Source organism: Acipenser ruthenus, chromosome 17 (assembly GCF_902713425.1).
Source record: "Acipenser ruthenus chromosome 17, fAciRut3.2 maternal haplotype, whole genome shotgun sequence".
In the NCBI taxonomy this organism is placed as follows: Eukaryota; Metazoa; Chordata; class Actinopteri; order Acipenseriformes; family Acipenseridae; genus Acipenser; species Acipenser ruthenus.
The window spans coordinates 8,063,222-8,080,393 of record NC_081205.1 but is presented as its reverse complement, the minus strand read 5'-3'; the positions used below and the strand labels follow the sequence as shown (position 1 = coordinate 8,080,393).

The following is a 17,172-nucleotide window of genomic DNA, read 5'->3' as shown; positions in this document are numbered from 1 at the left end:
GAACAAAAGAAAAGTACATTCTTTCAAGGTTCCCAAGACTAAACTTTAATTGGTCAATATATCTGGCGTTCATCCCTGACACTGAGAATATACATACTGAGGACAACCATTTTGTATTGGAGGTCAACAGAAAAGTTCACCAAGGGTTAAACTGTGTAACAAATAGTCCCAGGGATATATAAAGAAATCTGTGATGCTGTGGTTGAGCTTCCATTTAGTTTATTGTGGGGCTGCATCGAGGGTACTGTGTGGACTGATCGACATTAGAAATATGTTATATGGGAATTATCCATTCAATATCTATACTTTCATTGGGTCTTTCAGAGGCTGCCTGTAGCACTGTACCTGTATTGTTTCAGAATACTGTGTGCCCTAAAATACCAATTATAGCCTTCGTGTTATGCATAATATTTTACTTTTTTCTTTCATGCAAACATATGCAGGCTGTTATTAAGATAGACCCCCAGTATGTGTTTTATTAAACTTAATCCCAAAACAATTCTCAAAATAAAAATGATGTTGCAGGTCAATTTTCTTTTTTACTTTGCTATAAAAAAATACCATCAGCATTAACCACCAAGTACACAGATATGATCCTACTGTAAAGTCCAAAATAAAAAGAGAAGACGACAACAGGAAATGAATTCAACCTTTTAAAAGTAACCATGAACAGAATTTAATTTAAACGTAAATGAAATAACAAACAAAGAAAGCTTTCAGCTGGCTATTTTGCTCAACAAAAATCAACAAACATTTATATAATGGGTATTTACTAAACTAAATATTGACAGAAATCCATTCAGCTGTTTGGGAAACATTGTAAAACTGCCACATTGGATGTAAGGCTGAGATCAAGGTCACCCAACACAGTCTCAAAAGGGTGATACAAGGCAATTAAAGTTGGCAAAATGGAGACCCAGAGATAGACAATCATGTTGATGTGACAGTGAACATACAGACAGGAGCAATCAACATAAACATGCCTCAAGAATAAGGCTTGATCCCTTGTTCCTAAAAAAACAGAAAAAGAAATACCACTTTGTTCACATTGCCAACTACCTCAAACCACCATTGCTGTAGCTTTTTACCATTTTGTAATATTAAACTATTATAGGTGGTTTTAAACAAACATTCTCATGGCAAACCCTATGAAATAATTTTGTCTCATCACTTCTATGATTTGAGAACCAATGGGTTAACAATATTTCACCATGTGTTGTAACAAAATAAACCGAAACCCTTAATTCACATTTTACATTGTGTGTTGCAATGGAAAACTATAATTTAGATCTTTGCTTTACATTCCAGAAATGTTGACATAAATGTGTGATCATTTAACCAAGGCTTGGCAATGCTATGTTTTTTTGAAAGCTTGTCAAACCTGCACTCACAAGCAAATAGTGATAATATGTCACGAAACGAGAAAGCCGCTGTACCTGAACACTGGGAAGAACATTCTGCTCCATTAATGGAAAAGTAAAACTATTTCCCCACAGACCTATACTGTCATAGAACACCTACTGAAAGAGCAATTATTCATTCAAAATTATAAAAGGGCTTTAATTTTACAGGCAGGATGTCGGAATGAGTATGCCCAATTACGTAAAACAATTAATCCCGTCACTCCCATTCTTAAATTCCTCTGAAAGTTGCTAGGGGAGGGTTACTGGTCATGCAGTGGCATCCCTGTAACAATGGCATGTCAAATGAATTCTCCTCTTGTGATATATACATTCCCTTCAAGCTTACCTGTGTGGCCCCTACTCCTTTACACACAACAGGCAGCAAATCCTCACTCTCAAGGAATTGTTGGGTGTGTTTCACTTTCCCTGTCAGCTTCATTCAAGGCTGTTCAGTTTGGTCAGAGGCTATATACAGTCGTGTTTAAGTTATGCTTAAATGACCTAACCTAACTGGCAACCTTCTTATTTTGTCTAATTATCCAACTGCCTTTATTATTATTTTGACTTATCAAATGTCTCTTGATAAAAACACTGGTAGAAAGTTATTAAGTCTCAAACAGAAGCTTGAACAAGGTCATCTTCTGTATGATACACCAGTTACTGAAGGACCTAGATGATAAGCACTGAGGCCCAGTTTGAATGACTGAAGGGAACCGCTGATAGTGGAAATTAGGTACAGAGGAACTGTTTTTAAAAATAAATTAATAACATTAATAACATAAGCTCTTTTATTGCATTCTTTTAACCACATTTTTTAACCTTTTTTTGTCTTCTGGATAAATTACTGTAAACCATAAATAAAAAAATAAAAATAAAAAAAATCAGTCATGACAGGGTTGAAGACACGGAAGGGCGATATCCACACACCTTGTCATGCTATATAGCTTAAATAGTCCTTTCATTTTGAGTGTAGACACAGTTTTAAGAAGCTTTAATTCCTGGCTGCTTGTGGTCAAATTTTGGAAGGTGTACAGATACATGTAAAAAGAATCACATCGGCTATGCAAGTTGATGCCTTGTTTAAAAGGAATAAGGTGAATGCATATCTTTACCAATCTGAGAAACATGATAAACCCATGACAGGTGGGGCAATGTTGCCACCAACAAAGTGTTGAATTAAAACCATTTCATTACAAGTCATTCACAGCACATGAATGGATTCAATTATTATTATTACTATTTTTTTTTTTTTTTTTTTTTTTAATAGTACTAATCATGAAAGTACACTGTAGGAAGAAAGCTCTAAACTCATTAAATTGTGTGCTTTAGTAAAGGATGGGGATCTAGTGCACACCTAGCACAGCATTTAGAATTCACGTCTGTGATACATATCCGGATCATAGTATTTTGTAACAACCACTCTGTTGGCAAATTTTCGGCCCGTGAGTGCTTGCATGGCTTTCTGGCATTCTGATGCTGAAACAAACTCCACAAAGATCTGCAAGACACAAAGATATAAAATCAGAATTGATGTAAAATGCATAGCAGACACTGATATTGATGTGACTGTCATCTGAAGTTCCTGTGTCTCGGTTTATATCAGATGGAAATGATGATGTCACATTAAAATTATCTATATTGTTTTATTTTTATTTAAACTATACATTATATAACATTTTATATATATATATATATATATATATATATATATATATATATACACACACACACACACACACACACACACACACACATACACACAGTGTAAGATACAAGCTGATTTTCACCCACTGAAGTTCAGAGCAGCCAGTAACCCCACTCTGACCTCTCCTAGGGTTGATATGAACTTGTATCGTGCAGCACCCTACACTATATTCTGTATATAACACGGCTATCGGTATGGCATGTTTCAGTTGCAAAAAATGATAAAAAAAATGGACACATGCTTTACACTATGTGCTCTATCTAACGATCTAAACAAATAACACTATTGAGATACAAACTTTATTGATGAAACTGCATCAACAGACTACATGAAATTAGTCTAAAACTCACAGAAACTGACTTAGAATCACAGACTTACTACACAATGATATTTCATTTTTTGTGAATGTTTTTAAAATTATTATTATTGTTTTTCAAAATACTGCCCATATTACAATAAAAGGACAAATTACGTACAACATAATAAGCAAATAACTAGTTCAAAGAGAGGCTATCCTTACCTTGCCGCAGCCTGGCACTTCAAGACCATCGATTGGGCGTGGGATTTCAATAGACCGGACACTTCCATATTTGCAGCACTCTTCACGAATGTCTTCTAAAATCTCTTCATATTCATCATCTTCCACCAGCTCCTCAGGCATTACCATATTTAACAGGCAGAGCACTTCTGTTGGCATTCCTGTGTTTTGGAAAGTCTGGAGGCCTGGTACTTGCAAAGTAACTAGGGTCTGAATGATTGCACTCTGAAGCAAAGAACACAAAGTTACTGGATCACTAAAATTTGTATAAAGTTATGGCTTTATAAATTAAAGTCAACAAAAATTAAGTGAAATTAATTCTGTAAATATTTATATATGTACCGGATTAGCATTCTTAGCCCCCACACTTGCTCGCTGCACTATTAGCTTTTTGTCTCCAAGCTGCATGCCATTCAGCCCTGCGACTGCCTGAAAAAAACAACGCATCATTTATCTTGTTAAAACAGGACAGTAACACAAACGTGAAATACTGCTAAAGATGACACTGAATAAAGTGATAACCAAGTCTTAAATCAATTTTTGCAACATTATAATTGTTCTTCCTTTTTTTGAAATCTTTTGGTTCTTTGCTTGCTTTTTTAAATTTTCATATCTGGATATTGCAAAGCCAGCGCAATACATTCGAAGTTGCTGCAGATTCCTAATTACTTCCTGTGTAGGTCAATATCAATCTAATGGTCTATGAACAATCAGACTATTTGACCGGCAGCACAGGAAGTGAATTGGTACCAGGCAACAGTGGAATCATTTTGATCTATAACTTTGTGCTTGAAAGCAAATAAGCAAAGAACCAAAAAGATTAACACCACAAAGATCGAGACCAGTGATGAGACCAATGAACCTATTAAGCAATTTTAGTGACTTTAGGGACTGAACCTAAGTGTGCATTGCTTTAAGGAAAGACAACTAACATGGTTGCATCCGTGAAGGCAATTCACCTTTTGTAGAACTGTTACTTACTGATTCTGAGTTTCATATGCAGCTTAAAACATCTTTCATTTATTTGAAAAAATGGACTGAAATTCATTTAAAAAAAAAAAAAAAAAAAATTCTAAATTAGACGGAATTAGACAAATGTGTATTGGTTTACTGAGGTTTGTTTCACAGACAAATCCAGTGCTTGGTTGAATCACACAATTAAATCAACAAGGAGATCAAAGGACAACATAAAAAATTCATGACCCTTATTTAAAAATGAAAGTGTGAAACCCCCATACTTTTAAATCAACGGAATATGTCACTAATTACTTGTGTAAAAAATGTACAAAAGCAAAGTAATTTAAATTTTGTCATACCTGGTCAGTAACACTGACATCAACATATTCACAAAAGGAATAACCTTTAGACAAAGATGTTGCGCTGTCCTTCACCAAGTTGAATGCTTTAAGAGGACCAAATGATGTCAAAAGTTCCTTTACCTGTACAGCAAAAACAGGAACACAAAATAGATTACAAATTACAAGGCAAATAAGTTATAATCCCCCATCAACGTAAGCATCTTGTTTTTATTGAGAACTAAAATACCTAAATAAATTAGGTATTTCTAAATAAACTGTAATTACATTATATTTATTGTATTTCCCAATGTTAAACAGACAGGCAGCAAATCAGAGAACACACTCTAGTCCAAGCAGGATTGTAATAGAGTGGCAGTGTTAGGTCTGCTTCTAGACCTTTAAAATAGTTTAAAAACAACCAAATTATATATATATATATCTCTCTTACGTTTCCTACTAACAATCATGAGGATGAAATGACACTCCTCTAAAGATGCTTATGTTTTTGGTGAAGCTTATGTGCTGTGTGTCAAAAGATTGAGTACATATAAAAGACATTTACCCCTTTTAACATAAGTATGCTGACTAATTATATTGTTACAGTTGGGTAATTGTAAAACAGCTATCACAAAATTGGCTGTTTCTACCCACAAAAGGCATGTCTTTCTGAACAGCATTATTTATTGACAAATATCAATCTGAACAAACATAAAATTCATCAGTATGCTCCTGAGTTTTTAAATCTTTGTATGACAATGTAATGTAGCATTTAAGTGTATTTTTCACAATCTGTGGCTTGAACTGCAAATAAGTTTCATCAGGTATGTTGAACATACTGTAGACTACAATTTTGTTTTTTACATAATTGTGGTTTAGAACTAAAGAATTAATGTAACATGTTAGTCAGTGTTCTTATCTTCATATCTATATCTTCAAAATATTTAAAAAAACTGTCATGACCTCTAATTAAATCCCTCCTAAAACATGGATAACTCATGCTGGTATTTAGTTTTAATTGAGGCTCAGCTATACTTAAAATGATTTTAAACAAAATATCAAAACTGATAATACAGTCAAACCGATATAATCATTTCTGTTACCTTCAAAATATAATGGGAGTCAATATGTATGTTCACACCCCTGGGTTGTATCACAGCAACATATTTTTCAACATATTCCTGATTGTTTTAATAACACATCATTGGTTTGACAAGGAGAAAGAGGATTTGTCTTATGAATGTCAGAATATACCCAAAAGGAGTTCAGAAATGTTTTTGGTTTTATTCCCCAGCTGACCCATGATGTGGAAATACAAGTATCAAAACAATCAGTATTATGTTGAAAAACATACAGCAGCGATTTGTATGACACAGTAAACAGCAAAGGTAAAGCCATGCACTTCCTGTAAACACTATAGGGTTCTGTAGCATTTTAAATTACATTAATTATAAGGCTTATTGTCATACAGTACTGAAAATTGTCAATATATACAGCAGTACATTACACTGTATAGCACACAAGAATGTCTTATGGTTTTTTTTCTGACAATAATGTTACTTGCTAGGATATTGGTTTATCAGTGTTGGAAGCCACAAGGATGGCGGCGCCATAATTACATTTGAAGCAATGAAAAAAAAAAAAATGAAATACTGTATACACCAGTTATCATATTTTTGAATAGGTTTCTTTTGACAGCTACAGTAGTAAGTTCATTCAATGTTTTAATTTTGTCCAACCTTAATACAGTCAGCACTCACATATCCGGCCCTATAACATTTTGACTTCAGTGATGGTTAAAAGAGTGTGACGCATATCTGATTCCAACCCGCGTGTTTTTCAGGGAACACAAAAAAGACACAATGTGAAAAATACATAGCTGAAAGGATGGGGTTTTAAAATAAGTAGGCTTCCATTTAGATGTACTGTAGCTGGTTTTGTTGGTCAGTACTATATTTAACAGAAGTAGCACTTTAATTAAGAAAATTCTGAAAATATCACTTGCCAAAAGAGACGACTGTGGACACGTGGACTGTAATACAGTACATACTTTTAAAACCTGTACGTATTGTAGCAGTATGCACAATTCCCCATTAACAACTCAACAGCAAAATTAAATCAAAATGTTACCCATGCACAGAACTGCATAAAACCTAAAAAGGAAATGCAATTTAGCAAAAGATTAAAAAAAAAAAAACAGTTTCCAGAATTAAAACAGTATCCAAAATCAGTATTCAAAATTGCAGAATATAGTGCTCGATAAGGCCCTAATGTCACAGTTCACTTGCAAATGAAAATGCACAAAAGCAACTAAAGGTCACAGATACATTACAATATCTAAAACTGTTTAATAATTAACTGATTTACATTACAGTAGCTGGTCTCGTTCGCTTTGCTGTTGCTGCATTTTCGTCACGTGAAACTGGAGGAAGCACTGTGTAACTAGGACAGTAAAATGCGACTGACGTGTATGTGAGTGTTGTATATCCGAGTGCTGACTGTATATGTGATTTAACACATGGGTTTCACTTCTTACCTTTTTTTCTTAAAGCCCAAGAACACAACATTACCAGCTGGTTGTTGTATTTTTTGTGGGGGAGGGGGGTGGGGGGTTTGAGGTTGTTTTTATTTTACCAATACTGGTATTCCTTTAGTTTACCCTCAAGGCCAGGAAATAGTCCTATGGAGTATGAACACATAGTGACGAGCAGAGGAGAGCCGCTGGCTGTGAGGGTACCCGCCTAAGGGACAGAAGCTCTTACTTGCCTTGTCTTACATGTTGGCATGGCAGCAGTAGATCAGTACTACTGAACAAATTATGTGCGAAGACTTAACGATCTTACAGGCCCCTAGCTGGGGACAAAGTGGGGGAACAAAAATGAAAGAGCTGTGATTATCAACCAGTATTGACTGCAAACACATACCAGGGTAAAAAAAAAAAAAACTGGATAACCATCCTGTTCTAAATTCACTGTATTTTAATTTTATCAATTACGGTAGTGCTGGCTTTTTTTTTTTTTTTTAAACCCAACACAATACTCTTCGTAAATATCAATATTTCACAGCATTACACTGGGACTACTTTGTTCTGTGGAGCTTAATTTTATGTGGCTTAAAATCCAATCCAAGCACTGCCTTTAAATCACATAGAATTACACACACAAATGATGCTTTTCAAATAAAATGTCCTTACCTTATTCTTATTTAACCAGCCTTAAGGTATTTACATACCAATAAAGTACTGTAACAACGGGTCTCCTTACAGTAGAATTGTTGCAATGATCTTTTGTCGATGACGCTGTAACCCTCATTACAGCACAGGTTAACGATTTTCTATTTGTGTGTTTTCTATTTATTGTGGCTTTCATTAAAAAGTAACTTAAACTAAAGGTGCAGTGTCACACATGATCCACGGCATTTACGGTTGGTAATAGGCACATGTTTAAAATATATGATTCAATGGGGTTTCATGTTACTGGTGTAAGAAAATGCAATACAGTGTGATGAAAGCAACAATGTGGATGCCTACATTTTACCTGCTTTATAAAGGTTTACCTTTAAATGAAATACATCTAAAAAAAACAAAACACATTATTAATGCATGGAGGTTGGTTAATGATCAACATTTTACACAATGAACAATGTTGAAAGTACACACTTTTAAATATAATTAAAGAAGGTACTTTCATATATGTATATATAATTTTTGTATACCTACCACGTCCAACGAGGATATATATTTTTATGAACTGTTAATTAAATTACACTACTTTGAAGCTGGCTCTGTATTAGTAGGGTCTTAGTGCATGGGATGCAAGGCTACTACATTAAGAAATAGGTCAAAAGGTTCTGGACTCGGTTTAAATTGTATGAGCTGGTTTCACAGATCTTAATTAGTGCTGATCTTTGATTTAATAAGGTACAATAGTTCCAAGATTTGTGCTAATCAAGTCAGTGAAAGCTGACAAATCTCAGTTTAGTTAAGTGCAGAAACTACAGGCAATATACTATAGTATTAGTATTTAGTATTAAAGAACACATCACTTTTATAATAACATGGAATGCATTACGTTTCCCCACCCCCATTTCCTGTTATCCACGGGATACCTTCCTCCGATTTAATTTGATATAAAACGCTCCCACAGAAAAAAACAAAACAAAACTGCCCTTTTTCATCATCAAAGCTGTGAACCAAAATCTAACTACTTTGGAGAGGGTACCCTTTAAAGCAGACTTGTATATCTGCCTGAAGCCAAACCATAAAAAAGTGTGAAGAACTTAAGAGGACAGGGCACTTTAACATATTGAAGACTGCATGGAACCAAGGATTAGAAAACAGCAGTGCCCCAGTCCACTTGAATCGTGCAATTGTCCTACAGTGCATTTCTGTTGAATGCCCCCACACAGTCTGAAGACTTTCTGAATATATTGCAAAATGATAACGTCAGGTCTAGACTGATTGTGGTTTCTAATGAACTATATGTCAATGGGCATGCAATACCACATTGAGACTTACAACATTTACATTTAAAAAGAAAGAAAATAAACTCAACAAGAGAAGGCTGACCGTTTATGAATTATTCAATTGTCTTACACTGACCTAGCTCAGCTGAGAAATAAAGAAAAAAAAAGAAAGAAGTAAAAAGGTAACGTCAGCTTTCCCTTGTTGTGTTGCTCTCATAGGTACCTGATCGTCATTGAGGTAATTAGGTAAACCACCGATGAAAAGCTTGTTTGGAGAATCTGGAACAACTGTGGAGACAACACCTACAAATGTACATATAGAACATAAATGTATATACTGCAACCTAAACTGATTTCATATTTCATCACCTTTTTATTAAACCTTTCTTTAATTAAACACAGGGATTTTCTGAGATTCGAAGCAGCTTCTTCTGTAGTTCTTCCAGCAGTGCCAATTAAAAATGATATTACACTACACTACCAGCATACTATGGTTAAAAAGAGAACTTGACACAGAAACACTGTACTTATCCGCAACTAGATTGTTTTAGTATCACAAATTGAAATAGATTTCAATTTTCTTTTTTGTTTTAGCATTTTTTTAAAACATATTTTTCAAAGCTTGTTTAAGTTCAATGTTCATCTAACTTTAAAAATCCTAATACTAGTCTCCCTGGACTGGGGATAAAACACGGTAGTTAAATTAATTTTTCAGGCTGAAATTGTGGTGGAATTAATTTGTTTACAAAAAGAACTAAATTAACAGAATAAATTCCAACTAAGTAAAAATATCATGTAGCCTAATTATTACTGAATAATCAAAACAGTGACAAGTCATTAAAATATGGACTCAGTGTTATACACAAATCCAAATGGATCATGAATGAAGAAAGAAAATTCATACATACAGTACCTGGGACATGAAGAGAGGGTTGTTCTGAAATCCCTGGTAGAGGCTGGTAATCATGAGGTCTCCGGATCTTTAAAGACTGAAGCTGGAATATTATCCCATCAAATGCCATGGCCTGTGTAGTTTCATCAACTGAACGGAACTGTAAAGCACAATTTGTGAATGAATGACATTAGCATGTGCAGTGACTCAATATAATATTCAAGCAACTCCACTGAACAGATCTTCATTTTAGAATGTACAGTATCTCTGTGCACCCTTTAGTTATTGTTTTATTAATCTCCACATCTATCTATTCAGGCATGACAAGATATTCAGTGAACAAGGGATCTTTTTTTACTAAATATCTAGTTATGCCTGAATAAACCCCCCATAAAATGTATTTCTATAACAGTGTCTACCATTCAATGTGTGATATCAGTCTTTGCAGTCACCTGGCTCATATCATTTGAAGAGTAAAGAGGTGGCAAATTACTTTATTTTTTGAAATAGTCAAAAGACACTTACTTCAAGGAAAGCAAAGTTTTTATCCTGGTTAATCTGGACTGCAAGAACCGGGTTGCCGGGGGCCTGCGATAGCCCAGCGAGACGCATTTGAGCATTAAAGAAATCAGCCATTAACTCCTAGGTAGAAATAGAAGAATACATTAAAACTATATTAGCAAGAGAAGTACAATTCCTGTAAAACACACAACGTGTAATGTACCAGCACTGCATACTACATTAGGGTTAAAAAAATAAAGTGTAGAGCAGTGGGGGTTGCGATATACCCAAATAACATGCAGATCTACCCGAAATGAGTACAGTGCATTGCAATTGGGGCTTGTAGAGAAAGTAGCTATCTTTATGCATGTAAGTCTCTGTTGTATTTTTGGAAAAGCCATCAAGTTTTTTTTTTATTATTTAAATGTCAGTGATATTCATATCTGCCACCATTTACTACATTGCAATACTGTAGTATTGTGTCCAGTTACTTGGGGGAAAAAATTTAAAATGTTACCTTATGTTGGTCACATTGCTATGCAGTTTTTAGTACACATGAGTATGTTCTACTCACTGGCATATAATAAGTGTAACTCAGAGTAAGTCAATTTCAGTTTAGGGCAGCCGGATCCAGACAAAGGAACCAGGTTGTTGAAGTCTGGAACTGAAAGGCATACAAGATATATACAGCGTTCTCCCCAGGCCTTTTCAGCTGGGCAGAAGTGGCTGTCGCCGCCCGGCTGAAAAAACCTGATCCGCCCGTCTTGCTATCATGCCTTTAACAATAAGGATTGATTGTGCTTCTAGCAGACTAGATCACTTGCACGTTGCTAGGTGAAAAAAAAAAAAAAAAATCTTGGAACCATGACAGCTGTGTTACGCCTTGACATAACATTTAACCAATCAGAGAATTGCAGGGGCAGGTTTTGGTGTTAAACACTTGACCCTGAGCAAGTCACATAACCTCCTTGTGCTCCGTCTTTCGGGTGAGACGTAATTGTAAGTGACTCTGCAGCTGATGCATAGTTCACACACCCTAGTTTCTGTAAGTCGCCTTGGATAAAGGCGTCTGCTAAATAAACAAATAATAATATTATACACACACACTGATGCACAATGAAAACGCAACTAAGTTTTACATTAATAGCTCATTGGGCACATACATAATGTTATTTACATTTTAAAATGTAAATGTTGGGAGTAGTATTGTTCCTTGAGATAACAAAATACTGAACTCAAGTCATGTGATTTCATAAAAAACCAGGTGCTCAGTGTTTTGTATTTGTGTGGAGTTAAAATTGCCAAAATTAGTTGATTAACGCTTTGCGGTCCATTTATTCAGCGCCTGTCAAGTGCGTCAGGTCCAATTTATTTTCACATGCACTGTTTATATTACACGTGCTGTTTAAAAGTAATTTTATTCATAGTAAAATGGGTTTAAAAGGCACTGCATATCAACAGGACACTCAGTAGTGCATCTCCAGCCCGTCCCACTCCTTGTTCGCTGTATTTTTCACATATCTCTTCATAGTAGTGCATACAGATAAATCACCTCCTGATCACTCGTTTTATCACCAAACTGCTCAATAATGCTATCCAAGTCATTATTTTATTACTATAACATCTCAAAAAGCTTGGCAAATGTCTGTGATATTCTTTGAGCACTGGATGCGGAAGCAGCTATCTTGTTTGTTTATGTCTGTGGTGAAGGGACTATGTGTATTGCTCAGATCCGCCTCCTTTTTTTTTCTCGGCTTCTACCGGTCTCACTCGGCCATTTGAAAGGTTTTTTCTGCTTTTTCCGGAGAAAAAACGACTAGAGACCTGTGCTTGTAATGTCGTACCTGGTCCGACATAGGACCGCAAAGGGTCAAGAATCTGTATAAATAGCTATTCGAAAAGACATGATTTTAATTAACGCAAGAACAGCAAAAGATATGACCATGCCCCGCGTGAGTAATGAAAATCGCCTGGTTGCTATCAGCACGATTGAAGGCAGACTGTTTGTGAGACAAGTTGCCCGGAGAATGAGCTGTTCTGCTTCAACAATCAGCAGACTAGCCCAGAGAAACCAGGAAACCAGCTCTGTGAGGGACAGGCCACGTCCTGGAAGGCAGAGGATCACCACCACAGCCCAGGACCGTCACATCTGACATCTGTGTAATCGCGTAAAGACATTCGCGACCAGCCAACCTTCGCCAGCTGGCTGCAGCTGCATAAGAAGAGTGGCAGAACATCTCACAGCAGTCTATCCAGAGGCTGATCAGGCCTATGCGTCAACGGTGCCAAGATTGTGTTAATGCTCAGGGAGGTCATACCCGATACTAACTTTGTAATGTTTTCATTTTGACAGTGTGTCACGTTTCATATTGGAAGACTTAGGATTCTTTGATCTGTATTTTTTACATTTTCTGTGATTGTTTGATATATATGTTTAAAATATTTGATTTAATCCATTAGGCCTGAATGTTGTGTTTCTTTTGAACATCAGTATATTTTATATATATATACATAATAATATATATATTTTTTTCAATTTGATGTCTCATCTGATCAGCCTACTAACCCTGACACATTAGCGTAACAATATTCATCAGTCCCTCCTTAGAAGCACCTGAATCAATTTACACATACCTCTGTAACACCAAAAGGAATATTTCCTACATAGAGTCGTCTGGCCTGTCGAGTCATCTGACTGCCAACTGTCGGCACCTGGGTGGGGGTGACAGCTACTCCGCTAACTGTGGCGTTTGCCAGCAGAGCTGCACTGGGGATCTGCCCTGCAGCTGTAAAAAAACAAGGGAAGCGCTCAACAATCTGTATGAAATCATCATGAATACAAATAAAAACGCAGGGTAAACAAGTACAATATATCTCCAGCCACAGCAGTATCACAAAAAGCATAACGTAGGTACGATTGGTAAACAGACCATTTTTTTTATATACATGTCCAGATTCTGATACTGTCCATATGCTAAAGAAAGAGGTTCTCTTTTATAAGCCACAGGCAATTTATCGTTCATATGGAAAATACATTAATAATGTATCCATACCTTGCATAGCCTTGTACTGCACTGGTGTGACGTGTTCAAAACCTGGAGGTGGAACATCCCAGTATTTACAAGATCTTTTCTTCTGGGATCTTCGTGGAGAGTAACTATTGCAGTTCAAATAGAAAGTGTGAATTACTACATGAAATCTAAAATACAATGCAACATTTTTAGGTGTTGATCTTAATAACGCTCTAAAGCTTGTACTTTGATTGTATTCAGTGATGTCAACAAAGGACAATAAATAAACTACCATACAAAACTATTCGATCTTTAGCACCTGGGATATTGTCCTTCCATATTTACAGATTACAGAATAAAGAGGCCAGAAACCCCCCAAAATGTGAGATATTTGAGCACCTACTTCATTGCCTGATTTGACATCAAATGACACATGTTAACAATAACAGGCTGTATTTGGAGGTCTACCGTATAGTTAGGGAGGAGGCTGTGTGGTCCGGTGGTTAAGAAAAGGGTTTTAACCACCGGACCAGGAGGTCCCCGGTTCAAATCCTGGCACACTCACTGACTCACTATGTGACCTTGAGCAAGTCACTTAACCTCCTTGGGCTCCGTTTTTCGGGTGAGACGTTATTGTAAGTAACTCTGCAGCTGATGCATAGTTCACACACCCTAGTCTCTGTAAGTCGCCTTGGATAAAGGCATCTGCTAAATAATGAAATAATAAAATAATAATATACATCACTCCTGTTTCAGACTAGAATAGTCTAGCTCGTTTTAAGTAGCCTGTCTGTTTCAAACAGCAGTGCTTCAAGGTTCTTACCTATACAAGACATGAAATGAATGGTATCGTAACATGGACTGTGCTTGCATGTATACACATACCTTTGTTTCTTCTGTTCCTTTGACCCGCTCCGTATGTCTCTGCTCTTACTCTTCCGATCCCGACTGTGTCGTTTTTTGTCTCGGCTACGACTGCCCCTGTCCTTGCTCCAACTGCGATGCTTCTCACCGCGGCTTTGTGATTTGCTCCGACTTCTTTTTCTGTGACGTTCGTTTTCTCTTTCTAGTTGAAAGAGCAATAGATAGGGCACTAGTTTATAGTAACCACCACTTCGACAGCTCACTAAAGCAAGTTTAACTGATTAAAAATTAAATTAAATATAAGCTAATTGGTTACATAACATCAACAGAACATAATAGGTCAGCTTACTGAAAGAAATACAACTGCATTACTTTTTTCCCCTCATTAAAAAGTATGTACTGTACCAGTAGAATACATTGACAGGCTGGTACTAATGTCCATGAAAGTATTGTCATATTCATGCAAGCTGTTTCCAAAATATAGCATTCAGGGTTCAGTACAGTACTGTCAAAGAATGGCTTGTCTACCTTATGCATCATCAAACTGATCATAGTCCAGGACCACATACAAGATGGTGACAATGGCCTAGATTCTGACACCCTCAAGACCTAAGGGATGCTATTATACACATCCTCTTCTTTGGACATTATAAAATACCAGAAATTGCATTTCCCCTCCGTCACAAATATACAGCTTGGTGGTCAAATGATTCCAGATTTGTTTGCAGCATTACTTGAGTCTGTGGTGGTTGGAATTGCAGGCATTTGGAATAAGCATGGGATGCTGTTCAGTGGTTTGTATTAGAATAGCAGATAAGATGCAAGTGTTGCAGCAGGGCAATGGTGTAGGACACCATTTCCTACCCATTACTAGCTTTAGTACCGTTTTAAATGCTGCATATTGTTCAGCAACTGGCGTTTTCATTCTTAATACAGTTATTTGTCTTTATTCTAAACACTAAACATGCTAGTTGTTTTTTTTTTGTTTTTTTTGTAATTGCTCTTATTTGAAATCATTCTTAAACATGTATTGTACATACTACTTGCTCTTTATGGAATCATATTTTTAAGTTTAACTGCTCTTAGTCGAAATCACTCTCAAACGTAATTGTTTCTGTATTTTTAATTCTTTGATTTGAATTTGCTCTTATTTACTACTGATTTTATTGTATTTTATAACTGCTCTTATCTGTAATGTGATACTTTGTAACAACTGTAAGTCACCATGGATAAGGGCTTCTGTTAATAAATAAATAAATATATAAATAAATAATATTATTATTAATACTAATAATAATAATAGAGGGTGTTGCGTGTGGTTTACCTCCTTGTCCACAAAATGTTGAGAGAAACAGCTGTGCCGTTACTTTTACCGGTGTAACTATATATATATATATATATATATATATATATATATATATATATATATATATATATATTGCAATTTACAGTTTAATTGATTAAAATACGTAGCTATGTTCGAAATAATGGGTCACATTATCTATGAGACTTCAAACCAAATACCGCAATTACAATTTTCTTTGAAGACACAGACAGAATACTGACTGTGTACGGTAGCCATGCAAGGTGCTGGCAAAGCTAAGGTGCCGGTAAGTAATTCAGGTAGCCTACGTTTCGTATAATACCGTTCTGCAGGCCTTATGGTATTATTTACGTTTTAATTAAATATCTGCTTTTTTTGTGGTCTTGCTGTTTGAACAAAACAAATAAAGCTTTACTCACTTTGATAACGTATATTGATATATTTTCAACTTACCCTGCCGATTTTCACTTAGCTGCTTCTCAAACTCATCAAATTCTGACATTGTCGTTTGTTTGTTTTTTTGTTTGGGTTTTTTGGGTTTTTTTTTTTGTGGTTTATTATATATATATATATATATGAAATACTTATTGTTACTAGCAGTTTCTTCCGAGTCTGCCAAGCAGGAAGCAGACGTCCCAGCATTGAATGACAACTACATAGTCCAATCACAAAGCAGTCTAGAAAAAATAAAAGCTGATTTCAAGCTATGTCATTTCCTCCTGGTCAATGTCATGCGCCGTCTGCTGTGGTTGTTTGTGTGGAATGAAAATTAACACATATTATAAAACGTGTAAATTAGCTTATTATAAATTGATATGAATCTTAATATATTTAAAAAGCGTTGTATGTATCCAACACGGCAACTCTAAAAAAATAATGCTGTATTAATATGTAACAGTCCACATGGGGATTATTATTATTATTATTATTATTATTATTATTATTATTATTATTATTATTGAGACTACTGTAAGAAAATTTACAGTTCATTATTTCCACAAACTATTAGCGATCAAAATAGTGTAGCACCTTTAATAGTAAACATTAAAAAAAGCATTTATTCAGTTAAAATGTGTTGTTGAATGTATACTGAATTTGTGAAGCTAGTATCTTTCTTTAAAAAAGTAATTGACCAAATTATTATTATTATTATTATTATTATTATTATTATTATT

General features: G+C 35.4%; 1 protein-coding gene across 2 annotated transcripts; it reads right to left on the bottom strand.

Moving 5' to 3' along the window:
* Positions 1-640: 640 nt before the first annotated feature.
* On the bottom strand, positions 641-16,656 carry LOC117423473 (splicing factor U2AF 65 kDa subunit-like). Of its 2 annotated transcripts, none has more exons than XM_034039319.3 (11): positions 16,451-16,656; positions 14,695-14,875; positions 13,852-13,955; positions 13,433-13,584; positions 10,823-10,939; positions 10,319-10,457; positions 9,629-9,708; positions 4,963-5,085; positions 3,989-4,075; positions 3,629-3,871; positions 641-2,901 (listed from the first exon to the last, which is right to left on the bottom strand). In XM_034039319.3, exons 1-11 carry the CDS (start codon positions 16,497-16,499, stop codon positions 2,770-2,772), a joined length of 1,407 nt encoding a protein of 468 aa, XP_033895210.1. In that variant the 5' UTR covers positions 16,500-16,656; the 3' UTR covers positions 641-2,769. The 2 variants fall into 2 exon arrangements, with proteins under 2 accessions (XP_033895210.1, XP_033895211.1); XM_034039320.3 differs by having other exon boundaries at positions 9,629-9,693.
* Positions 16,657-17,172: the final 516 nt, after the last annotated feature.